This window comes from Eublepharis macularius, chromosome 5 (genome assembly GCF_028583425.1).
Source record: "Eublepharis macularius isolate TG4126 chromosome 5, MPM_Emac_v1.0, whole genome shotgun sequence".
In the NCBI taxonomy this organism is placed as follows: Eukaryota; Metazoa; Chordata; class Lepidosauria; order Squamata; family Eublepharidae; genus Eublepharis; species Eublepharis macularius.
In genome coordinates, this window is record NC_072794.1 from 107,688,896 (window position 1) to 107,716,560 (window position 27,665).

General features: G+C 42.5%; 1 protein-coding gene across 1 annotated transcript in view; it reads right to left on the bottom strand.

Moving 5' to 3' along the window:
- Positions 1-27,665, bottom strand: part of GRM4 (glutamate metabotropic receptor 4) — a 377,446-nt gene that overhangs the window by 47,095 nt on the left and 302,686 nt on the right. The window contains exons 6-8 of the mRNA XM_054980417.1: positions 13,596-13,796; positions 8,071-8,207; positions 5,506-6,441 (exon numbers count right to left, since the gene is read on the bottom strand). Of these exons, the coding sequence (XP_054836392.1) occupies positions 5,506-6,441; positions 8,071-8,207; positions 13,596-13,796 (1,274 nt within the window). The remainder of the gene's footprint in view (positions 1-5,505; positions 6,442-8,070; positions 8,208-13,595; positions 13,797-27,665) is intronic.

Below are 27,665 nucleotides of genomic sequence, written 5' to 3' on the forward strand. Positions count from 1 at the left end.
AGCTGAACATGTTCTTGAAACCCACATATACCCAGGTCCCCTGTTTCATCTGTCAAGAGAACGTGTGCTGGCTCTTTCTTACAAACAGTTTATACATGTACATGCAGGTTGTATATGTGTTCACTGTAATGTGTGTACAGTGCTAGAGAATAAAGTGGTTGTATTTGATTTCCTGAGGCAGCAGTCCAAGCCCCTGGTTCTTCACATTTATAGTTAGAAAGAGAGAGACAGATTAAAGATTGTTGTTGTTGTTGGGGTACATTCATGAATACGGAGATATAATCTAGGGCCTGGCTAACCAGAACCTGGACCTCAAACCCATTTCACTGGTAGAACTATTGTGTCCTGTCTCCCATGATCAAATTCTAAGACATTTCCTTACAGCAATCAGAATAAAATTCACCAAGTATTTATGGTTGAGTGCCATGCCTAAAAATCCTGTAAACATATAAACTGTGTATTTGTGCACTGGGAAACCATGATTAGATAAGATTAATTTGGAAATATTCTCTAGCCCAGATTAGAAAAAGTATTGAACTATTATTCAACACATGGAAACTTTATGAAATGAGAAGGCAGCAGGCTTAAAAACAATATGGCACATTTGTGACCCAATGCACAGTTAATGTGTGGAACTTCTTGCCACAGGATTTTTAGGCTGGTACTATTATAGAATTCAAAAGCAACAACTGATATCTAAATTAAAGAAAACCAGTAAGTTAAGGGGATTGTGTTACACAAAGAAAAGTTGTATATGGTTTTTGCTGATAAAATAACTTGAATACACTCGGATCTGGATGCCAGCTGTAATATAGGCAAAGCAGAAGTAATGTTTTACACACCATCCGTTCTATTTCTGAATCATTTTGACCCAGTTACAGTGATGGATATTGATAGAATTCAAGCTACTTTGAAAACCAATACTTGTACACTGGACCCCATCCTGGATACTAACATTTTGTAAAGACTACATAAGAGTCCTTGATGTCGATTCAGTTCAAGGCACCTTCCCTCAGTCATCTGCCCACTACTTTAAAAGAGGCAGTCATCTGCCTGCCCACTACTTTAAAAACCTTAGACAAAAATGATGTAGCCAATTACTACCCAGTCTCTCTCTAATCTGCCCTTTCTGGGCAAATGGTTGAAATAGCGGTAGCTGACCAACTCCAGGCCTTCTTGGACAACTCTTGTGCTTTGGACCCTTTTCTATCTGGTTTTAGGCCAGGCTATGAGATGGAGGTAGCTCTAGTTAATGACCTCCGCTTGAATGTAGACAAAGGCCTTGCTTCATTGTAGCTCCTCCTGGATCTATCTGGATCTAACAGTAGACTATGCATTCCTGTTGAAGTGTTTGGAGGCAGGAATAGGTATCAGGGGATGTGCCTTGGAGATTCCTCATGGGACAAACTCAACATGTTGCTATTGGAGACCAGCTATCCTCAGTGTGGGGTTCCACCATCTGCAATCTTATCCTCCATGTTATTCAACCTCCATATAATGCCTTTAGGAGAAATCATTCATAGCTATGGAATTGGATGCCATTAGTATGTAGGTGATACCCAGCTCTGTATCTCGTTATTCAAATCCACTGGTGACACTGTAGAGGCACTGAGTAGCTGCTTGCCAGCTGCTGTCAAATGGCTGAAAGCAAACAAATTGAAATTGAACCCAGACAAGACGGAAGGGATGCTGATTGGAAAAGCAGAGATCTTGAAGGATATTGTGCTTCCAACCTTTGATAGGATCCAGTTAACTCTTGCTGACTCAATGAAAGCTTAGGGGTTATATTGGATCCAGCACTACTGTTAGAAAAGCAAATAAATGCAGCGGCAAAAAATACCTTCTCTCAAATTACACTAGCCCTACCATTAGAGACTACTGTAATTCATTCTACAAAGGTAACGCAGAGACTTGAAGTGGTGCAGAACACCATTTACTTTCAGGTTCTAAACAGAGTATGCATATCATTCCAATTCTGCAGTCACTCCATTGGCTACCCCTCAGTTTCTGGGCTCAATTCAAATTCATGATGACTATTACATTCAAAGCCCTTCAGAGCCATGGCCCTTCATATCTGTGAAACTAACTCTTTCCCTATGTTTTGCCATGGCAGCTTTGCTAGTCTCAGCAGGGCTTTCTGCAGATACCGCCCTGCAGTTGGCTAAATCAGCAACTGCCTGTACATGTGCTTTCTCTTTAATAGGCCCCACCTTGTGGAATGGCCTGCCTGAGGAGATCCAGAACGCCCCTACTCTCCTGGCTTTCTGCAAACTGTGCATGAATGAACAGGCCTTTCTACTCAGATCCTGGATGCCTCCCTGACCATGGAGGCCCAGGTCACCGCAGTTGCCAGGTCTTCTTTTTTCTGCCTTTGACAGACCAGGCAGCTTGCCCCTTATCTTTCATCCCGCGACTTGACTACAGTGGTCCAGGCAATGGTCACCTCTAGGTTAGACTACTGTAACGCGCTCTACACTGGGCTTCCCTTGAACCTGATCCGGCAGTTACAGCTGGTGCAGAATGCAGCAGTGCGGGTTATCACTGGAATGCCAAGGTGTGCACATATAATGCTGGTATTGTGTCAACTGCACTGGTTACCAGTGGAGCACCGAATCAGGTTCAAGGTTTTGGTCTTAACCTATAAAGCCCTATGTGGACTGGGACCAGCATATCTGCGGGACCGCCTCTCCCCATATGAACCCCAGAGGACTCTTCACTCTAATGGTAAACATCTGTTGAAGGTCCCTGGCCCCAGGGAGGCCCACCTGGCATCGACCAGGGCCAGGGCTTTTTCTGAGCAGGCCCCAGCCTGGTGGACACTCTGTTTAATGATACTAGGGCTCAGCAGGACTTATCTTTCTGCTGGGCCTGTAGGACAGAGCTGTTCCACCTGGCCTATGGTTGATGCTAGGCGGAGCTCCCCCTGTCAGGTTAAGTATGGGTTGTGCCCTCCCCACTGGTAACATCCTCTACCTGTTGAATATTCCCTAATGCTCTGGTGCTGACTAAAGGGTATGTATATATATAGTTATTTTATCGTGCCGCTGTGTATATGTGTGTGTATTTTAACCTTTGGATGTTTTATCATTTGTAGTTTTAATTGTATGAATTATATTAATTATATTAATTATCTGATGTAATTTTAAATTTGTGTGTAAATTGTGATCTGCCCTGAGCCTGCTGGTGTAGGGAGGGCGGAATATAAATGTAATAAATTAAATTAAATTATATGGCTATGTCATAAGAAATAGCTCAAAAAGATATAGGGAGTGTAGACTAGACTACTCTGTACTGTTTAGGGTTGCCAGGTCCTTTCACCCTCCAGTTGGGAAGTGGGAAAATTGGCACTCACCTTTGTTGATGTCTTTGCACATGTGCTCCCAGGCTGCATGATGAGGTCACTTTGGGGAAGTGACACCATCGCCCAAGGCATCATGCTGCCCCTGGGAGCACTTCCACACTCTGTTGGCTATACCTATGCCAGATTGTATCTAGCGCTGTTCTTTCACCACATTTGCCTTGCAAGATATTCCATTTTGTGTTGCTTTGGTCTGCATTTGCCCTGTCTTCCAGGATGGCTTTCTCTCACAGCTCTAGCAGTGGAGTGAAGTGCCATTAAGGATAGCAGGGCGGGAGACAGAAATTTCTGACACAGTGCAATATCCACTAGAAAGTTCTTCTCTACTGGAAGCGCTGAAAAAATAGGTCAGTGCAAAAAGATGGTAGTGCTCTTGTAGGTCTCTCATTCATTTCCATCAGGCTTGTACAGAAAACCTTTATGAGAGGATGTCATTTGGATTTCCCACCCAAGGCACCCTGTGCTTCTACAGTCACTTTTACCCTGTATCAAACAAGCAATCAATTCATATTACACTGAAACACATGTACAGAAAGGGTGTCATGTAGAGAAGAGAAGATACCACACAAGATAGGATCAACACCTGAGTCACCTGAGTCATTCTGAGAGTGACTATGTACTTAATGATTTCCAAAGTACTGGGCTGAAGGGAAGTAAGGAGAAAATGCACTAAGACCCAGAGGGAACTGCAGGAAATCAGTATGTTTGATGGCCAGTTCTTTAACTAAACAGCATGGAGAGACTCTGGCTCAGTGGCAGAGAATCTGCTTTGCATGGAGAAGGACCCAAGATCAATCTCTGGAATCTCTTGTTACAAGGCTCAGGTAGCAGATGATATGAAGTACTTCTATCCGAGACTTTGAAAAGCCACTGTCAATCACAGTAGACTTTACTGACCTTGACAGAACAATAGTCTGATTCAGTATAATACAGCCTGATGTGTTCAGGAGTGTTTAACATATGAGGGCAGCAAAGGAGCAATGCCATTTTTTTCATTGTTCTTTATGGAGTTTGTACACTTTGGGGGAAAATATGCTATATATTCACAACTCACCTCCAGTCTGTGATCAGGTTTACTAAATACCAAACAAGTTTTTTCCCCATCTGCAGCATATTGGGGGATACTCCAAAGAGAGTTTCTCTTTGTTTCTCTACCAATGACACTGTTTCTTTACCAATGACACTGTTGAAAGCAACATGTTGCCTGTAGTAGCTGCAAACTTCTGTTCCTGGACCTAATGGCCTTAAGGGGTGGTAGATGTTCAAGCATTGAGCATGACTATTGCAGCAGAGCAGGGCTTCTCTGCATAGTCTGATCTGGTTTTCCACAGATGCATACAGATGTGGACCTGCTCTACTAATTCAACGCTGACTATGTTCTAGCTATTCTGGTTCCATACCACTATCTGCCAAATCATGATGTGAATGTAATGGGTAAGTCTGCATATTGCATATATTTGTTTCTATTGCATGATTTACTTGGCGGGGGGGTTCCTCCTTATGCAAAACATTGAAGCTCCCTGTTAAACCACTTAAAAGTCCCCCCCCCCGTTTCCCTCTGGCTTTTTAGAATTGCAAAGCAACATCAATGCATTTTCATATTGATCTCTGAAGCATAAGGACCAGAAACATGATTTTGTTAAAACAGTAAAAGCTGAGATTTTCAAGATGTTACATTCTGTACCAGATAGTAAGTCTCACATTTGTGCAGTGTAGGCACAGAAATACAGAATACACTAAGATCCTGCCTATGGGCAATCTCCATTTGCTTTCAGTGCCTGCTCTCCATATGACGTGAGATCAGGAGAACAAAAAGACAGAAGATTCCACAATTACATAGCAGTGGGGGTGGGGGACAATAAGGAAGTAGAGAGAAAAACATGGTGGAAAAACTGCAGAGGAGAAAAAGATAGAGTGTTCAAGAAAACCCAAACGCAGTAGAAAAAAAGTAGGAAAATCCAAATACATGCAGTAGTACAATTTTTACTGCATCATAACACCAGCAAGTAATAGTGTCAGAAGCAGTGCTATATGGCCTGCAAATTCATACATACCAGAGATATTTCATCACATGCATACCTGGGGAAAAAATCAGTAGACCTGCCAGTCATTCCCCCTCCCTTTTCCCCATGCCCCACTTCCATTACCTTCTCTGCTGACTGTGATGTCCCAAAGAAGATGGGAATGAAGGCTAACCAGACGATGCAGGTAGTGTACATGGTGAACCCAATGGGCTTGGCTTCATTAAAGGTCTCAGGAACCCCTCGGGTCTTTATAGCATACACAGTGCAGGTCACCATGAGCAGCATGCTGTACCCAAGCAAACAGATGAGGGAGAGGTCAGAAATGTCACACTTGAGGACTCCCCGGGCAAAACGGGGGTCTGTAGTCCGCTGGTCCTCATAGTCGATGACAGAGTGTGAGGGATCCACAATGAACCAGATGCAGACCCCCATGAGCTGCAGAGAGATGAGACTGAAGGTGATGACCAGCTGGGAAGCAGGACTGATAAAGCGTGGGGCACTGACTGACTTCTTGCCCTGCTCAAAGATGCGGTAGATGCGGTTGGTTTTAGTCAGCAAGGCAGCATAGCTGATGCTCATGCCCAGCCCCAAGAAGACACGCCGCAGGGAGCAGGTGCCCAAGTCAGGGCCTGCAATCATGAGGAAGGTGGTGGCATAGCAGAGGAAGATGCCCGTCAGCAGCACGTAGCTGAGCTCTCGCCCTGAGGCCTTGACAATGGGCGTGTCATTGTAGCGCACAAATGTCACCACCACAAAGAGAGTGGCAATGATGCCCACAATGGCAATGAAAACTGGCACCACAGCCCAAGGGGAGCTCCACTCCAGCTTGACGATGGGGATGGGGATGCAGCCAGTGTGGTTCTCGTTGGGGCGCTCGTTGAAGCGGCACACCTTGCAGTGAAACTCATCGTGCTGATACTGGTATCCATCACAGCGCTCACAATGCCAACAGCATGGGATACCTTTCACCAACTTCTTCCTTTCACCTGGCTTGCATGGCTGGCTGCAGATTGAGGTGGGCACCTGGTTGCCTCCTCCAGGCCAATGCAGGCGCTCCATCTGCAGCAGAAATAGAATCTCACTAACCAACATGAACTTAGCATAGTAGGAGCGAGGGCTGGACCAGACCAGCACGTACCACTAACTTTGCTAGAATGGCTGCTTATAATCCACTCTGGTGCAGTTCTCTTCAGTTTAGTAATAGCCCTGGTAACTACAATCTCTCACCTTTGCTGGTCTGCAGCATCTCTCCTCCTTCAGCTCTGCAGTACCCCCACTAACCCTGATGTAGGCTCTTCTTGTTCTGCAATATTCCTTGCAAGATTTCCTACTAATCAGCTTCAGCTCCAAAGTGAATTTATTAAGCTATACCAGCTTAATTAGCAGGATCCCACCTACTAAGATGATCAGAGCAAACCCTGTTCTCAGAGCCCATACTCAGAGCAAGGTGAGTGGTAACCAGGGACAGGGCTGCTCAGTAGTGGCTCCCTGGATGAAGTTTTTTTTTTCCTCCTGAAGCTATTCTGGAGCCTATTTTATTGGGTATTAGATGCCAGACGAAAGCATTTTTCTTCATCAAGTTTTTAAATTAATCCCCCATTGGGTATTTATTAAACCCAGTCTTCTGCTATTTTTACCCCACTCTCTACAGCTGCCCTCTGTTTGTGAATAATTTGTTGTGCTTCTGATTTTACTGACTGTTGTTTTCATTTCTGATCATTTTAGTATCTAGTATTTGTTTCAAATTAACTGAAATAACTTTGTTTCCCTTTTCTGGCTACCTTGGGCAAGAGTTTGGAAACATGAGGTACAAGTATTCTAAGTAAATACCTAAAATAAATATTCTAATCATGCCTTCAGCCACCCACTTTTATTTCAAACGGCATAGTCTGTTTGCAATTCTTACCCCTCCACTGTTATTACAAACTGGCAGCCAGTATTGGCCTATTTACTCTGTCCCTCCTGAAAAGCATTTGTTGTTGTTGTGAGATGTGCACACATAGCTCAGTCAATGTTCTTTAATTAGAAGTGAAATGAAATTTTGCACAAATTCAGATTGTTCATAACATTTCAGAATTAGGGTTTCAATTGGGTTTTTTGAATGTTAAACATTTTCAAATTTTGATTTCAATTTTTAACAGATTATTATTTTTTTTTAAAAAAAATCAATTTTTAAATTTTTTTTCAAATTTCAAAATTCAAAAAATGCTTTTAAAATTTAACTTTGTAGAATAGTTAGGGAAGAGCCCAATCATGGTTCAGCACTTTAAGTTCTATTACATTTACTGAGAATGTTTAATATGTTCTTAATTCTTTTCTGTTGAAATGGTATTCTTAAGTCCCTTTGTGAATAAAGTTAATATGCATCAACTTGCCAAGTAAAATACTTTTACGCTCTTTATTTCTCTTGAGCCTCCAGTTCTGGCTTGCATTTGTTACCACAGCACCAAAAGAATCAGAGAGCAACCAGTAATATATATATTTTTAAATACCATCCTGTATGATCTTTACAGAGCCTTTGTACAAACAGGTTAAATCAAAACCAATCCCATTTTGATTGGATACAACTAGTACAAGTAGGTACAACTGGAGTCTCATGTGAGCCCAGTTGTGTTTCTATGAAAACACAGGAACTTCAGCTTTGGTCTCCACAAAGACAACCAATACTCAGGTTAAGAGCTTGCTTACTTTTAAATTCAAGTGATCAGCCCAATGCCCAATAACTTTGTACTCAGGAGTGGCATTCTTGATCTGGTACTGATAGATGTCATAGCGGCCTGGAGCGTCTCCATTCTCATTGAACGTCACAGGGGTCCCAGCAATTCCTGCAAGGCACAAAGCATTTTGCCTGAGAAAGAAAAGCACTGCTAGCATGGGCTGCGTATCTGATCTCCCAGGGAAGTTCTCTCTCTCACTCACTTGCATAAAATCAGTGTGAAACCTGAGAGTAATCTTAAGCACATGTTAAGTCCTACTGATTTCAGTGGCTAAGCGTGGCAGATCGGGTACTTAATTCTCCCACTAAAATCAATAGGCCTTAAACATGTTTAAACTGGATCATACCCCGATAGGGCAAAGTTGTTTTGAGCCTACTTTATGTGACCCCAGAAACTTCCCAGTAAACACAGTTAGGTAAGTGAACTAGACTTGCAGAACTGCCCGAGTGGGAAATTAAAATTGTCCTCCTTGTCTTAGTGGGAAGAAAGATTGAGAGGCAGAGAGATACACTTAGCTGCTGTATACAGAAATGTTTCCACTGAGGACATAGGGCCAGATCTGTACCTCAGTTAAGTTGCTTCCTCTCTACTGAATTTGAGAGGTCAGCTGCACAGCCAGTGAATCAAGTTAGCTCTATTGCAATGAGAATCTAGCTCATAGCCTTGTCTGAAATATTTAAAAATTATTTCTTTTCCGTGGGCAAATAAAAAATAAAGCACTGGTCTTCTAGCTTCTGTGACAATACATAGAATTAAATATATGTGCTGGACTAGAGACTAGAAGCCCACCAGGCTAGGTGTGGTTCAGTCAAATCCAATCTAACACTCAGGCTTACAAACAGCCTTACTGTTTGTAAGCCTGAGGGTTAAATTGTATTTATTTTAATTCATCTCCAAATCCCAAAGTAAAACCTCCAGTACACATTCAATTTCCTCACCAAATTCTCTCTGACATTAACATTCAAAAGTGGCATATAAAAGGCGAGAGAGGCTGAAATTGTTTTGGGGTGACATGTATAAAAAGCATACACACATTTCTGAATATTCTAAATACAAAACAAGAGACACTCAACAGACACAAAGAGCATAAAGCTAAACTCAAACGTTATCGGTTAAAATCTTAGGCACCAACCGTGTGAATATGGTGAAGTTTCTTTTAGGCAGCAGAACAAAGGAAAAAGAAGTTCGTGATAGGGTTACATAAGGTGTTAGGGACAAACTGCAAATGGGACAGAGAGAGGGACCTTTCCTTTCCCCTTGTTATTCACCCCATCAGCTCCAAAAGACACGAGGCAGCCCTCCTTCCCTCTCGCTCCTTATCTGCCTGAGTATTGTTATACCTGTGCTGGATGTCCAAGTATATTCTTCTCTTTGAAGCCACTGAGCACTGAATCCATACATGTTGATAATACATATGAGGCTGCATCATTCATTCACCAAGAGTGGTAATTCCCTCTCAGTATTCAACCACAGTCCTCATGATTGAAAACAAGAACACATTTATATAGAGCTAGGAGAACATGCACTTCATGAAGTTGCAAGGCTGGAAATTGTCTGGGTTCAGAGTAGGTGCTAAGAATGATGCTGCTGCATAACCAGAGGAACCTCTGTGTGTGATTGAACCTCTCCTTTCCACCCTACATAGTTTATCCAGAAGGTCACAAGCCAACTTCCACTGAACTGGGAAGCACTATTTAGTCTCCCTCCCCACACTCACCCATATATTTTGATCCTGCCTTTCTTCCAAAAAGATCAGGGCCGTTTCCAGATGACTTACCTGCACCCGGGACATCACGCCATGTTTCAGATCGTGCCGGGGAAAACGCGAAATATCGTGTTTTCTCGTGCGAGGTTTGCACGACATCGCGATATTTCACGTTTTCCCCGGCACGATCTGAAACATGGCGCAACGTCCCGGGTGCAGGTAAGCCATCTGGAAACGGCCCAGGACAGTGTACATAGTTCTCCCTTCCCTTTTTTATGTTCACAACAACCTTGTAAGGTAGGTTAGGATTTACGGAAGACCTCTTCAAAGACACAGAAGTGGAAGAAGGTAGCTAAGACAGCTCTTGTGAGTGATGTGTGAAACTGAACATCAGGCCTGTACAACTTGTGACCCCTCAAGTCAAAACAGCTCACCAGCCATGTATGGCAGCCCTCCAGGAATACAATAAATCTATGAGGAAAGACTGTAGTGTTTGAACCCTACCCCCTGCCACTTCTCTAATAGTACTAGAACATTGGGTGACCCAGTTCAATCAATGAACAGTAGATTCAAGAAAGATGAAAGAAAAGCCATTCTTCAGGCAACATGTATCTAACATCAAATTTGTTACCACAGGGCATGGAGGAGATCATTGACTTCTGATTGCTTTTAAAAGAGATTAGACAAATTGATGGTGGATAGGTCTGTTGACAGCTCTGTGCACACACACCATCCAGCTGCAACCAATTTATGGCAACCACAGCAAGGGTTTTTTCAAGGCAAGTGAGGAGAAGAGGTGGTTTGCCAGGGCCTTCCTCTGCAGAGAAACTCCAGTCTTCCTTGGTGGTCTCCCATCCAAGTATTGACCCTACTTAGCTTCCCTAGGGTTGCCAGGTTCCCTGTGGTCCAAACTGGATGGGGAGGTTGTGGGAGGGCATACACAAGGGGAACTTACCTCATGTGTGCGCAAAGCATGCATGAGCTCCAGAGGACTTCTTGTCGCACCAGGAATGATGTCATTCCCAGTGTAACAGGGAAGTCCTCTGGAGCTCCTAGGCCCATTACCCCACCTTTTCCCTCCTGCCAGCCAGGTAAGCAGTGGCAGGGAGCAGAGGCTGGGAGCAGGGAATCCCCCACCCACACCAAGGGAATGGGATCCCTGCTTCCAAGATCTGATGAGATTGGACTGTTCTATGCTATTCCACCATCCGGTTGACAGCTACTAGCCACAATATCTAAATGGAACTTCGGTCTGATCCAGCAGCATTCTTATTATGTACTTAAACTACCTCTGTTTGCTGCCTGATTGAGGTTGCCAAAATAGGAGGAAAGGGCATCTAGCACTTGATAGGCTTCATGATACTTGATAGTTAGCTGGGTCAAAAGTTCCGCAGGCCTGCTGCTAAGGTTGCAAATATTTTGAAGGGTTCCCTGGCCTTTAACAAGGTTTGTCCTCTAGGGATTAGAAGGTGAAGCTTTTCAGAGCAGAGCGATAAAGATCATTGCAGAACAAACTATTGTTAAAAGCTCAACTACAGGTTCAAAAGGTGGCAACACTTCCTTGTGTAAATGCTCAAGAATCTCCCTGCCACAATTCTGACAGTGAGCCTGGAAAGCAGCTGCAGATGGAACACATTGTTTAATCCACTGCACAGTTTCTGGATGTAGGATCAGAGGTTGTGCTCAGCAAAGATCTCTCTGCCAATATCTATGGTCCACAGTCAATGGCAGGCAGTCTAACTCCTGAGTGAGCGGAAGAGGAGTCCAGCTGCTCTCCCCAAGCTCTGTTAGGATGACTTGCTCCCCTCAACAACACCTACAGTCACACACAGACCCAAGCAGGCTCAAAGGCAAGCTGAGAGGCAGGACGGCTGCCTTTCCCATTCCAGTTCTGAATGCCTTTGCAGACAGCTCATTACCCTTGATGTACACAGACAGTGATTAGCATTGACATCCCTGCCATTCATGTGCAAAGGGGACAGTCACAGAGGACTGCTGAGAGATGCAGCCTGGCAAGGAGGGGGAGCACCACACAACTCTTCAGTTCAAGAGCAATCAGCGCTTGATCAGAAGGCTTGCACCAGCTGTTCAGTGCCCAGAAACAAGTGGACAGACATTGGGGACAGTTTCATTTGCCCTCCCCCTTGGGCTGTGTCCCAGAGTTCTCTGTTCTTTTCCTTGGGCTGGCAATGCAAACAGGGGTTATGCTATTCTTAGAACTGCACCAAATAGATTCAAAGTATGCTGGGATTATTCTAAAACTGGAGGCAGAAACAAATCAGAGTGCAGAGAGGTCAGTTTCCTCCCTACAAGAAAAGACAAGCACAGTATAGAACAAAGTTCTATGGATATAGCTCTTCAGTAGGATGAGAGCTGTCTTCCCCTTCCCTCTTTTGTAGGAGAACGGAGGCCTATCCACCCAGAAAACAGGGGCTTATCCTTCCCTAACAGGATGAACAGAAGCAGGAAGCAATCCCCATCAGGATTTTAACATTCTGGATCTTGATAGCTCTTTCCAAACTTTGCCCATATATGAGAGGGGCTTGGAATGTTTGAGCAGTGTTGGAAAACTGAACACAGCTATCCCATAGAGCTCTCTAATATGCTGCTCGTGTTTGTCACTTGTACATCGGCATAAGACGATTAGCAGTTTGATCTCAGTGGACTTCTCTATGGGAGCAAATTCTAACATTACAATGCCCTGACATGTATTCAGGATCAGGCTACATCTCACCAAGTTGCCCCATTACCATTTTTCATAAATTTTCCAAAAAAACAACAACAGTAAAATGAAGTCCTTCTACATACCAAAACACCCAGAATATATCCACACCTTGCTAAAACTGGTGGAGGTAGGCAGAGTTTAAACAATAAAAAATTAAATTAGTACTTAGGGGTATCCTAAAGCATAACCCATTTGAAAGTCAGGTCAGTTAAGAGAAGATATCCCATTAGCTAACTACAAAGGGACACTTGAGCATACTATGAAGATATTTCAATCCCATCAGAATGTATTTATTCAGAGAGGGGTGTGATCAGATGAGAAGTACTATGAAATCTTTAATTACAGTGATTTATTTAACAAGTTGCCTCAAACCAAGGATTTTTGCTGTTTCCCCCCAAAAAAGTTTATCTTAAAACAAAATCAAACAAATTGCATAAATAAATCCCTATAACAGAAGAAAGCAGGAAAATCAAACAACATGATGGAGAAGGAATAAATAAGAGAGATAGATTGTGAGGAGATTGCAGAGGGGAGATAAATAGATGTAATAAGAAAGAAGGAACAGAAAATGCATATTAAAGAGATATAATGTGAGGAAGTGATGAGTTTCTGGAAGATGTTAAAGAATCACTAATCATGTGAGAGAAAATATATTCTACTAAAAAGGAGCAAAAATGGAAACAGAGTAAGGGAGTTGTTTATGTGGACAGAATTATAACAGGACTTCAGGAACATGTAAGTTTGGTTCTGAGTTGGCCTGGTCCTCCCTGATCAATCTATATGGGCAGTGCTATAAAATCCTGGATGCCTAGTAACCTATATATTACTTAGATACACACACAAATAGTTTTGTAATTCCAATTTTGTACATGAACTGTCTTTTTCAGAAAGCCCTGCAAAGTCTGAGATGTTTCCTTCAGCGAGAGAGACAGTGAGAGAAACCTTTACCCGAGGAGAGGATGCTGTGATACCCCAGGGAGCTCCAATAATACAGCACTATAGCAGAAATCCTCCCCTTACAAATTATAATCTAACTTTAAGGACAATCCCACCCATTTGGACAGACCTGAGAAATTGACACTACGGATGTACTTGAGCAGCTCTGCACCATCTACTGGATCCATCTTGGGGCAGAGGCCAATCTTCCCAGGGCACAAGTTCTTGTGCATGTTGTGTAGTGCGTGGCCCATTGCATAGACAGCATCGATGACAAACTGCACCTTCCCCTCCTGCTCATAGGCAGAGTCCTGGCCAATCCGTTCACGATCTGCAACAAAAAAAGACACAGCACTGAGTTCTATGTTCTGTTTCTGAGGAAAGTATAGGCTTAGCCATGGTCGTGAACTTGTTTTACAGTACTGGCTGCAGTATTTCAGTTTTTCAAAATTTCAACATTATACCAGAGTCAGAGTGAGCAACTCAGGGACTTTTAAAAAGCCCAGCTCTGTCCCTTGCAAAAAGTATTCGATGAGGCCATGCCCAATGTGGAACAGATGCACTGAGAAAATAAAATGCTGTAATTCCTGGGAGATAAAATACAAAGGAAATTATTGCCTGAAAATGTAGGGAAGAAAAGAAACTGGTCATTTACCAACATGAGATGAAGAGGTTACCTCCATAGAGGCAAAAAGATGTGCTTGTCAGAAAAATGATAGCAATGGCCACAAAAGTATCTAGCACAGCCAATTCTTTCAGTCACCTTTTAGATTGATTTCAAGTGGAGGAGCAGGACTTTGGGCATTTTCTCACCCGAAAATTACAGAAGTATTAGCACATCAGTTTCTAATGTGAAACTATGAATCCATATTCCAGTTAAAAATACTTCTCTGCAGCTTCTGAGCCACTTGAACACTGATCACATGTTCTCACAGACAGATGAAAGTACTTGAGATAAAGGGGAACAAACAATGGTGGGTCATTTATGGTCAGAAACAGGCCTTCACCTAACAATGGAACACCCTGTTTTCTGGTGACAGAATGCCCTGGATCTTGCACCATTAACCCTCCAAGAAGCCCAACAGGGGATGGGAACCCATCTACACAACCATTTGTTTTAACTTGCTGTGCTTCACATTACCTCAATGGGAGCTCAAATGCCTTGCTCCACATTTGACTTAAGCAGAGTTTGTTCATGCTGCCTTGATGCCTGAACACTAAACTATTTGTGCGTGTTTGTGTGGGTGTGTTCTGCTTAGAGTTGCTAAGCTTATCCTCATTTGCCCACTACTGTAAGGTACTATGTTGTCTCTTTTTCAAACAGAGCCATATTTTGTGAGCCAATAGCTCCCAAAGACACACAGTACTGCTTCACTAAGAAGACATAGTAAGCCACACATCATAGGGTTTTTTTGTGATCCAGAAGGAACACACAGGTTTCCAGATCACTTGTGAAGTTAAGTAAGATGAATAGCAAGAAGCTTATTTTCATCTTACCAGTAACTTTCCTAGAAGCGCTACAGATAATTAAAAGCACTTTCATCCCATGACAGAGAATACCAGAGGACCAAGCTCATCCAAAATTCTACTACATAGGCCTTTGTCTATAGATGGCACGTGCAACATTTTCACACTTTGTAACAGAGTTGTTGTTGGCCACACAGTACATTTTGTTCGAACATCCCTAATTTTGTGGTCCCCAGTCACGGCCCAAGCTGCAGCATATGCAAATATTATTCATCCTCTGGCATCATCCATCTCACCTCTGGTTACTCAGTGTCTCCGGCACTATCAGCTGTGTCAAAGGATGGTCTGTACAACATCGATCAGTTCCAGGATGTGCTCTATCAAGCCCTTGCCACAACCAGACACTCCTTCCATTTTCCTCTCCTCCCTATCCTCTCCCTCCCTGCTCCAGCCAGCCCTGGATTACAGGCTTATTCAAGTATATGGTAATTACTCGCGACAGCTGCCTGCCTCTTCCTGTCATAACCATTCTTAATGGGACTTGAAACATGTTAATCATTCAGCAAAAGATACGATTAACATCATGCACTGTTAATTAGGACTAAAAAAGGGACCCCCTGTGGTATGGTATGGCATGGTACTTTGCAAGGAAGTAATAGCCAGAGCTTCCCTGTACTCCTAAGCGGTGATCCTTTCTCTAACAGTTCGGGGGGGGGGGATGCACAAAGCAATGGGATTCACAGGGCAGCAGCACCTTCAGAAATGGGGAACCCTCTGAAATAAAAGAAGGAAATAAAAGAGACAAAGGACTCTTATTCTAAAGGATCCACGATTATAACTGTTCCACATTCTTCATGTAACTTGGGAACCGAGGATCTAACTAGATGAGATTTGGAGAGCCATGATCAGACCTCCTCAGCATTTAAAAAATAGAGGAGCTGCATGCCCTAGACATATGCAGAAAGGGGGAAGTGGCACTCCTCCACCCCCATTCCAGATTCTAGTACAAAACGCATGTGCAATTGAATGGCAGCCATAGGTGTAAAACTGTAGCTTCAGCCTGCAAAATATGTAAGCAACAACTGGGAAAAGAAGACTGGACCCCTGAGTGTGTTATTTTTGTAGACAAAAAGACAATGTATAAACTCCAGTTAGCCGTGTTAGTCTGTAGTAGCAAAATCATAAAGAGTCCAGTAGCACCTTTAAGACTAACCAATTTTATTGTAGCATAAGCTTTTGAGAATCAAGTTCTCTTCGTCAGATGCATGGTACAGACCAAAAGGAGATGTTTACATTTACTAGCAAAGGAATGTTTTGATTGCACCCTCCCTCTCTCCCCCCCTAACTGCATCTTCTCTCTCCTCCCCTCCTCTTCTATATTTGACCAGTTTCTGTACCATGCATCTGACGAAGAGAACTTGATTCTCGAAAGCTTATGCTACAATAAAATTGGTTAGTCTTGAAGGTGCTACTGGACTTTTTTTGAATGTATAAACTGTTCAAAATGAAACTATAAATGTGAATTTTGTGTTCAAAAATTGGTTCCCAAATGTGGCTCAGTGGATGTCATTTGATGCAATGTTATCCTGAGCTGCCGCTGTTCTGTGTACTTTTGGCCTGCATTGATTAAAGAGTATTTGCTGTTCAACATCTGCTAATTCACCATTAATGATGCTGTTGAAGTTTCTAATAGGCTCAGAATACAAACTTTGATGGCTCATAATGTGGGCCTCCAATCCCATGATAATGTTCATCTAGTTTGCTTTGTAACATGGGATGCAGAAGAATGACTCGTCCCTCCTCCTGCTCCTCTTTGTCTTTCCCTCCTCATCCTCCCTCAGGCAGCCACTTATTTAACTGCAGGCCTCCCTCTACTCCAGGGCATTTGAATGTAAGAAGTCAACCACACAGAGAACTACATTTCCTAGCTACCTTGGCACACCTAGAAGCTGGTCACAGCAATGTTAAGGTTCTGGGGGAGAAGGGGACAAAGGATCCCCAGTACTCCATGTTGCTGCTGCTGCAGCCAAACCTATTGTAATGGATCTGGGGAGAGTACCTGGGGGAGGTAAAGGGCTCATAGAGTGATGCAAGGCTTATGGAGGTCAGAAACTCTTAAGCTCCAGTGACATCATTGGGATTGCCAAGGGACTCCAAGGTTCAGGACTGGGCTTGGGGAGGTCACTCCACTTGAAGCCAGTTGGGTGACCTTGGGTCAGTCACAGGCACAGCTCTCTCAGCCCAAGCCACCTCACAGGGTGATTGTTGTGGGGATAATATAACCTATGTTGTAAACCGCTTTGAGTGAATGTTAAGTTGTCCTGAAGGGCAGTATATAAATTGAATGTTGTTGTTGTTGTTGTTGATGATGATGATGATGATGTTGTTTTCCTCTAGGGTCGCCAGCTCCAGGTTGGGAATTTCCTGGAGATTGGCGAGTACAGCCTCGGAAGGGTGGGGTTGTGGAAGGGAGGGACCATAGCAGGATATAATGCTATGCTGTCCACTTTCCAAAGCAGCCATTCTCTCCAGGGAATCAGATATCTGTTGTCTAAAGATCAGTTGTTATTCCAGGAGATCTCCAGTCCCCTCCTGGAGGACGGCAACCCTATAATAGCTTGGTTTACTAACTCTAAATCAAATGTATCATTACTCACTGCTTGTTCTGGCCTCATGATGGCAGTGACAGTTGGCTGACCATAGCGATTTATTTATTTACGTCATTCATAGTCTGCCTTTACAATCAACAAGATGGGACATCCAGCAATGCAATAGTGTTTGACTTGTAGACATCTGGAACCAACCAGAGATCAGAAACAGTGGTAAAGCAATTTGTAAGTATTAAAATGACACATTAAATGATGCAAAAATTACATATTTGAACCTACTTACAGCAAAATATCGCATAGTGGTATACAGTGGTATAGTCTACAGTCCCTATCCCTTTACTCCAAGCTTCTTTCTGAAGGGAAACATTTCTAAGCTATAGAAAGCTCAAAGTATTTACAGCTGTAAATGATTTATTTTCCATTTCCCAAACAGTAAGAAACATCTGGCTCTGTTTCCTTGTTGGAAGAAGTTATAGATAGTGTTTCTGTGATATAATCTTGCTTATAAAATATACAAGCTAAGCACAGGAGAGGTAGCAGACACCCCGAGACTCTTGGAATAATTCCAGATCCTTCAGATCAATAACAGACTCTTGCAGGTCCCCATTTCTGCTCCTCCTCCACTTCCAGAGGCAAAACCTCAGGTTTATTTCTTTTTCACTGAGCACATTCAAACTGCAAAATTCTTTCCCTCAGTCCCTATTCAAGTATGTTCAGTGTAATGTAGATTCCTGCAGCATGTAGCAGCCACCAGACATCAAAAGCTGTTAAGGAAGTACCTTCAGCTATCAAGCTATATAATATTTTAAAGAGAAGATTATTGCTTCACTTTGCAGCAGTGTCAAATCTTGCACCTTGAACTGTGTCTGGAATACAGTATGATCCTGCACAGCAGTGTATCTTTGTTAGTTTGTTGTAACAATCCCAGCAAGAATTCATGTAGCACCTTAAGATGTAAGGTTTATAATTTATCTGATGTTCTACAGAATTATGGGTTCCCCTCAGTAAGAGGCATCAGAACTAACTAACAAATTGTCTCCAAGATGGAGTCATAAAATACTTAATTGGGAATAAGTTCCACTGAATTCAGTGAGACATACTTTCAAGAAACCTGGGCTGCAAAGCAAAAAGGACAAAACAGAGTTTGGGTAAAACCTATGCAAATTTCAGTATTTTAGTGTAAGGGCAGAACTCCTAAATAAATGTCAGTAAGCTTTAAATGACTAGTCTGTTTTAACAGTCTAACAACGTTTAAGTAATGTTCTTCCTTTATAGGCTAAAGTGATTACAGTTGCAGCTGAGTATGTATACACAACATCCCTAATTTGCAAGTCTTTGGTTTCTGCATTCTTGGTGCATGTAAATTTTAGTTTAAAAAGTACTGACAAATTCAGACTAAGTTTGCTTTTGAATATTTTTTATTCTTAAATACTCAAAATCCTTAATAAGAAACTTGTTTTCCTCATGTTCCACATTCTCATGTTCCATGTTCCTCACATTTCACAAAAGAATAATGCCTATTCCTTATTTCAGAATCACATGGAAATATAAGAGTATGCACAAAGAGCCACCCCCAGAATTAGTGGGTAGGGATAGGCCTGGAGGAAGAGCTGGACCGGAGACAGCCAATCAGGGTGGGGATGAAAGGATCTGTCCAGCCCTGGGGACAACCTCTCACTTTCCTTAGGGATACCCAGAGGCTGTAGGAGGATGGGGATTGGTCCTCATGGAGGGTGTGGCTTTTGCTGGGGGGATTTAAGGAGGTCCTCTGAAACAAGCCAGAGAGGAAGTGGTTGGCCAGCTCCCATGTCAAGAGGGAGTTGAGAACCATAGGGAGCAGGTCATAGATCCAGAGGAGTTAGCCATGTTAGTCTATAGTTACTAGCAAACAGGGCAATTATGCGTTGACAGCAGCCAACAAAGAATTTAATCCCCGTAATTAACACAATACACATTAACTTCCTCATAACAAATGTTAATGATTCTACTAAAGTGCAAGTGCAAACGAGTATGTGCAAGTACAGAAATATATTTCACCACTTCATCTTTACAGGAAATAAGCAGGTAAGTACAAATTCATAAGTATTTTTTACATCTCCTCGTAACCAGAGCTCATTTAAAGAGATAGTGCACGTAATACTGATGGCTATAGCTCATTCCTAAATAAACAATGATATAGAGTATACAAAATTCAAGTACACAATGATACATACAAAAGACCCACAGTTCATATACAATTCCAGAGAGGGGTGGTGGAGGTGAATAATACTCTTCCTCTGTGGCATATAAATGGTCAGATTAAACTGAAGTTATTTCATTCTAGTTTCTTCTCTTCCACAGGTACAGCAGGACGTAGCTCGCTAAAGGTGGTCACCTCCTGAATGAATATGTATTCTAGTTGTAAGGGGGATCCCACTGTGCAGTTTCAATGTGGGAGTCCCCTCCAAAAGTCCCAAATTCCCAACAGGATGCTTGCTACTTTCCTGTTTCATCACCACTTTCTCACAGGATAATTTTCATATTTCATTCTCAGCTCACCAAATTTGCAACCACGTCTGTTTCTTTTGGTCAAATGGCTGAAGTGGTGAAATATATTTCTGTACTTGCACATACTTGTTTGCACTTGCACTTTAGTAGAATCATTAACATTTGTTAAGAGGAAGTTAATGTGTATTGTGTTAATTATGGGGATTAAGATCTTTGTTGGCTGGTGTTAGTCTATAGTAGCAAAATGGCAAAGAGTCCAGTAACACCTTTAAGGCTAACCAACTTTACTGTAGCATAAGCTCTCGAGAACCACAGTTCTCTTCATCTGATGCATCTGATGAAGAGAATTGTGGTTCTCGAAAGCTTATGCTACAGTAAAGTTAGTTAGTCTTAAAGGTGTTACTGGACTCTTTGCCATAGGGAGCAGGAGAAACTAGGTGCAGCAAACTGCTCACCTCCCTATTCTGAAGTCTTACCAGCTGTCGGAGTGAGTGAGCTAACACAGCTGAAGGCCAGGACCCACACCAGAGCTGCAGGAGGAACACAAGAATGCAATAAGCAGCAGAGCACAATGTCCCAATTCTGTTCTATAGCTACTGATATCAAAAAAGGGAGAAGGGAAGAAAGTTGTGAACTTTTAAGGATACTACCACAACAAAAAAGGTGAATATACGAACTACTATAAACGTACAAATCCCACAACTCTATTAGTATCCATCATAATAAGCTTAATAGCTGGAAAGAGTCTTTGCAGATAGACCACCCCCCATTTCTTGAACACTCCTGAGGGAGAGCTACCTGGCACTTTCACTGTTGTGTGCTCAACATCAGGCAAAGTTCTTCATAAAAATGAGGTGGCTTGTGAAAAGCTATAGGAGAATCTCTCTAAATTGGATGAGTGGGCAACAATGTGTGAGCCGATGCACTTTGGAATAAATGATCCTAAATTTAATTATATGCTAACAAGTCTGAACTGGCTATGACAGACTGAAAGAGATCTTGGGGTTGTAGTGGAAAGTTTGATGAATTCAGTGTGTGGCAGTGGTAAAAAAATGCAAACTCCTTTCATTATCAAGAAAGGGATTGAAAATGAAACAGCCAATATTGCAATGCCCTTCTATAGAACTCTGGTGCATCCTCATTTGGAATGATTAAGGGGTTGGAGCCCCCTCCTATTAAAAAATGCTAAAGGACTTTTCAGTTCAGAAAAAAGACCCTGGCCTCTATGCCCTATTTGTTGGCCCACCAGCACAACTCATTGGCTGCTGTGTGGAAAAAGTATGGTAAACTAGATGGACCACTAGTCTGCTCCAACAGAGCTCTGATTATGTTCTTAAGTTTTTTCTGGATATTATGATATTGTTTTGTGCACTGTGCTCAAACACACTTGGATCTGATATTTGGAGAAAAGTAGCATTAACGTTATTACAACAAGTAAGCAGAAAGCCTATAGTCTCTATCTCTCTTGTTGGTGCTTCACCTACTATTCTTTTTCTCCATCAAGTCACAGTCAACTGAAAACCCATAGAGTTTTCAAGGCAAGAGAGATTCAGAAGTAGTTTGCCATTGCCTGCCTCTACTATTGTCTGCCTCTATGTAGTAACCCTAGGGTTCCTTGGGTTCCTTGGTGGTTTCCTGCCCAAATCTAACCAGGGCTGCCTGTGCTTAGGTTCTAAGATCTGACAAGATTGGGCTAGCCTGGTAGCACGCACAAACTAATTACTTGGAGAACTGTTAGAGAGACATTTAGTATGGCTTAATGAAGGCAAACAGTCAACACCAAACACTCACACTGCCCACAGCCAAATTGACCAAGAGAGATGACATTCACTGATTCCTAAGGGACAACCGATGGAAGAGTAGGTTATTTACATCATTGATTCAAGAACATTCCACACAGTTTAGCTCCAATTTTTCAAGCATCCAGCTGGAAGTAACTGAACGATTACATTTTAGAAGCCTGGGCTTATCTTAGAAATGACATGTTTTTTCACAAGTTCCTCCAGCATCATCACAGAAAGACCATAAGTTATCACTAGAAGTCACACATTCAAGTAAAGGGCCAAGTGGAGATAAACCCCACTTGGTCATAAAAATGATGATGGATGATGATTACCCTTTTTTTCAAACACGAGAAATATCCTTGCATCCACATCCCAATGGCAAGATTTTGTACCTTAGTATTCCTCAAAACATAAATCAAATTCATAGCACAGGGCTCTAGACATTTTCAGATATCTGAAATATCTATTTATGTTTGCAATGCAGCTGAGAGATTTCAATGCTTACTACTCCAGTGGGCTGAATCGATACTCAGAAGCCACAGCTACTTGAAAGAACGGGGATGTTGCTGAGCTCTTGACTATGAGAATGTAATATAGAACCTCATAAAAATACCACGTGAAACAAAAACCATATGTAAACTGCTTAGAGATTTTGGAAGAACATTTTAAGCATAAAAACTCCACTACACTCCTAGTGCCGAAACGGTACGACAGCCACGATAAAGAGGGTAACCTGAAACACCAGCATTGTTCTATGTTCTGAGCTGAAGATATTACTTTAGCAAAATATGATAAGGTTCTTATTTTCCATATACTCTAGTTGCTGGGTAGCAACTAACATGCTGTGCATGAAAAACTTTTACTCACATTTTGGGCAGATCTTTGCCAACAAACTGCTCAAGGCATCATATGGGTCTCAGATATGAGGAATCTATAGCCAATCACATTCTGATTACTAGGGGTGTGCATAACAGGGAAAAAAAACTAGCCAAAAATACACACAGCAGCTGAACCAAATCTCAGAATGTCGAACCAAATCCAAGAAACTAAATTGTATGAGTCCCTCCCACCAAAACATTTGTGTGTTTCCTTTTGTTTCATACCTCCCAGCAGCAGGCAGGCATTGGGCTCAGCCCACAGGGCAGCAGCTTGTTTTCCTGAACAGCATTCACCAATCGGATCCCAACAAGAGAGAGACCTTGCATTATCAATTAACTCTATTGATGGGAAGGGGGAATGAGACCAATGCACTTGAGTGCATCTCCCCACCATCCACCCAGTAGCTACCTGGGAAATGGCATTTCCTCCCTCCCTGCCAATTGGGTCCTCGCAAGGGGAGACCCCTCCACTTCTATCAGCTTTGGAAATATTTGAGAGACTTCAGTCACAGGCTGCAATTCAAAAGACACTTCCTTGGGAGTAAGCACTATTGAATAATATGATACTTACATCTGAGCAGACCTGATTAGGATTGCTTTCACAGTCTTTCATGGCTCTCTCTTTTTCTGAGTCAAATGGCAAATATGTACCTACTCTCTCCTTTCAAGAACAATCCTACCTGCCCCCCACAGCAAAAGGAAAACTTATGGGGGAAACTTAGGTGTGTATGGGCGGGGAGGGGAGGAATTCAGCCAATCATTCTGCCTGCCTGCCTGCCTGCCTGCACCTGGGCGATGAAGAAGATTGGCAGCAAGAATGCCGTGTTTTGCAGCAGAACACTAAGCATCAAAGGGAAGGATTTGTATTCACCCCTCATTGTGGGAACAAAATTACACAGCAGCAACAAGGCCACATTTAGAATGAAAACATAATAAGTTATTGGCCCTACAGAAAAAGAAAAATGTGAATTGTTTTGAATGTTGCTGCACTTTCCTGATTGGAGCACTCTCCTACTTGGGGAATCCTGCTGCCACTATCCCACCTGCTGACACTCACCTTCCGTGGGTCGATTGTTTGTTTGTGTGCGTTTGTGTGATTGTGCTTGAGGAAAAACTCGGTGAATCAATGGTTTAGATTAGGAGGGGACCAATAGTTGATGCTGGTTTTGGTTAAGTGCAAAAACAGCTGCTCCACAGCCTCATTTCCTCACCCCCATCCCTTTGAAAAGAACAGTGTGCATTTGCACATGTGGGGCCAGAAAGCACAATGGTCTGAAACTCATGCAGAAAAAAAAACGGATCAGTTCCAAACTGGCACTGGCCAACCTGGAACAAACTAGTAATGACATGGAATTATTTTGGAACTCCCATAACCAAAACTGAAACAGAAATTTTCTTGGTAAACACCCCTACTGATTGTTGTTTAGGGCTGGTTGAGGCTACTCCAAATGGTTCATAAATACTACCTGCAAGACACTTGGGGCACTGTCACAAGTGATCCAAATGTCCTTTTGACACTTTTTAAAAACTTGTGAATATGTTAAATGTAGATTCAATGTGGCAAACTATTTCTAATCTAAAGGATAATCCCTAGAAATATGGCAAGTTCATTCAAATGAACTGATGGTTGATATTACACATTGTTCAATTCCAATGCACAGATGCAATTTTAAGGATGCATATTATAGCCACTGATTGCAATTTTTTTTCAGAGGCTGGGAAAGTCTGGGTCCTGCTGCAAAGGTGAGATATTTCCTACAACATTAAATAGTAGTCAAGGTATTTCTGAGAGTGCAAATATGGGTTAGAAATACACACACGCCAAACTGCCCCCTCCTCAAGAGGTGATTTAAGTCTTACCAGATTGCCCATAGTGAACACGAAGCCACTAGAAACTGTCCCTAATCCCTAATCCCTCTAGTCCAGCACTGAATCCCTTCTGACAAAGTAAGGAAGGTCAGAAGATCTTCAGAGTCTCAGGCTCTCTTTCCTAGCTCTGTTACCTGAGATTCTTTTAGCTGGAGATGCTTTACCACTGAACTACACCCTTTGTCCATTTTCTCAGGACAACTCCATACACAATACTGGTCCTTTGTTTATCTTAGCCAGGGATATTGCAGGATTAAAATGCACATCACAGCTACAAGCCTATCCAGAGAGTTAGGCCTAAACTGCTAAGTGCCAAGCTAGGGTTGCCAGGTCCCCTGACCCCCGCCCCAGCAGGAGATCAGGAGCCTGGTACCTACCTTGCTGCATTCTTCTGTTTCTTTTCATGCACACGCTCCTGGGCTTGCACGATGACATCACTTCCCAGAAGTGATGTCATTGTGTGAGTCAAAGGGTGGCCTGGGAGTGCTCCCATGCTCACTAGGGGGGCAAATTGGCCCACTGCGGGGGCACAACTCAGCCGGAATTGGACCCACTGCAGGCGCGATTCATCCCGAATTAGGCCGCTGTGGTGCAGGAGTGAGCTGCGCTGCCCAGGGGCGTGCTGCGCCACCCTGGGAAGCACACTCCCCCACTGGCTAGGTAAGAGGGGGAGGGGGAGGGGGAGCAGGGATCCTCCACCCCAGACAAGAGAATAGTACCCTATGCCAAACTCATGCTGGTATCAAAGAAAAATATTGTGCAAGCACTGTGCATGCACCTTCTCCCTTGACATACTATCTCATCCCTAATTCATGCTTAATACAGCTATTATGCTACAGGCAGCCAGATGACTTTATAGTGATACAAGACAGACAGAGCTGCACAGATGACACCAAGTTGCATTCCCATTCTCAGTCCCTAAAATGTTCACTTCAGGGTAGGAGCACCATGCTCAGCAGCTAATGTACCAGGCAGAGGAGACACACTATAACAAATTGACAGAGAACTGACCAACAAGAAAAGATTATATCAAGGCGGTAAATTTACAGCCCATCCTTCAAAGTTATAAAAATGCTCTTGGACTACATGGAGATTACTCATGTGAAACCCGTCAAGTTATCCTTTCTTTCCCATTACTGACAGGGTCTATTAATCTTCTCCCTCAGCTCACAGGCCTTCCTGCATTCGTCTTGCAATGAGCAGACAAGCCACTCTATCTTGTCAAGATAATTACATATTTTTAAAAGAAGGTTGTAATATACTTTAGTCCTTTGTAGAAACCACTGGGAGTTTCCCTCCAACCTTTTGCTGTATAGGGCTCCAATCCGTTATACAAAGTGTTATTATCTAATAATACCCCAAAAGTGTATGTTGTCGTTTAAATGTACATAGGCATGTATGTAATCTTGCGACAGGTGTTAGATCTTGTTCATATATTCTACATGGTACTCACAACCTGGGCTATAAGCTTAGTCAGATCATGTCTACTGGACCTGAGTATATGCACCTTGCACATCAGCAATTTGAACAGGATTTTTGTAATTACTGTCTTCCCTTTCCACTTTTAAAACAGTTTTGTTTTCATCACAGAAAAAGCATATCCTTTGCTCAGAATCTATATTGCTCAGAGCACGACCAATAAAAAAAAGTGATAATATTATGAAGATGAAGGCCTTTTGAATATGTCCTGTTAAACTCCTATCAGGTGACAAAATACAGTGGATATTATCTATAGCACGACAACTAATGTTTGGATTAACTATGGACACTGGGTTGGATTCAGCACAGAGTTTTTGTAGGCACAAGGACTTTTACTCACAGAGCATGATGTTTTCTACACAGGGACAGGGTTGCATAGTTTTGCCATTGCTGGTGTGGCTGTTGATAAATCGCAGCAACAACAGGCTTCCACAAGGTAAGTTTCCCATGGTTTCCCTCCCCCAGTCCCTCAGCAGTGGCCACCCATCTTTTCCTGGGTCATCAGGGCTTTTGCAATTTTAATTTTTTTTTAAAAAAAAATCAACACTAGAATATTATTATATGGATATAATATTCTAACAATAGATGTACTAGGTTCTGTGAATTCCCATCTATATAATATTCTAACAATGTACCAGGTTCTGTGAAGTCCCCAGCCCCTTCCACTGCTTATATCTCTGCAACAAATATTATATCGATATAATGTTATATCAATATACCAGTATTATAGTGCTGCTGCAGGGACAAAGTTAGGGAAAATGGCTGCCATATGGTGGGAAAATCCAAATATTTCCACCCACACAAAAACCTTCCAGGTTTTATTGCAATCTTTCCCCAAATTTTAGAGGAATATTTGGTTGGATCCAGGTTTGAGAAAAATCAGAGAATAGCTGGAGAAACCCCAGAAAGAACTTAAATGTATCACAATGCTTTGGGGAAGCAGGACAAAACCCTGTTTCCCAAATGCACTGAAACCAGGGCAAATAACCTGTGCAGAAATGGTTCGTGACTTTCTTGCCTTACTCCTCCTGTATATGCCTGAAATGCCTACTAAAATCCTTTTCTTGGGGGGCTTCAGGTTTTTGGGGGCATTTGGGGCAGTCCTCAGAGGGGGAGCTGAGGAAATCATACCCTGTACACAAAATTCCCTGGATCCACAGAAATGCTACAACGGATCTGACCAATTCCTGACAATGCTAGGAAAAATCCAGCAAGCCTTGAGAAATTAATATTTAAACCAAGAAATCCTTTCACAAACAGGAACAATACTCAGAATTAGGGCTGCCAGCTGGCCTGAAGAACAATATCCTGGACCTTTAACAGAGACTTAATGGGGTGTTATTACCTCCACACACCATGAAAAGTTTCAGCTCCCATTTCTACATATTTAGCCTCTGTTAAAGGGACTGGGCATTTTTCTCCAGGCCATTTGAAAACCTTACTCAAAAGTCAGAACAAGATAAAGATCATAACTCAAAATTAACAAATGTATTGGATTTAGATTTCAAGAACAGAACAGGATCAAGTTTTTCAGCTCAATTGTTAATGCTTCAAAGTAGCCAAACAGGACTCAAGCTATGAAAGCCAAGTGATAATGTGGGTGTTATCTGTTCACAGCCATCAACTT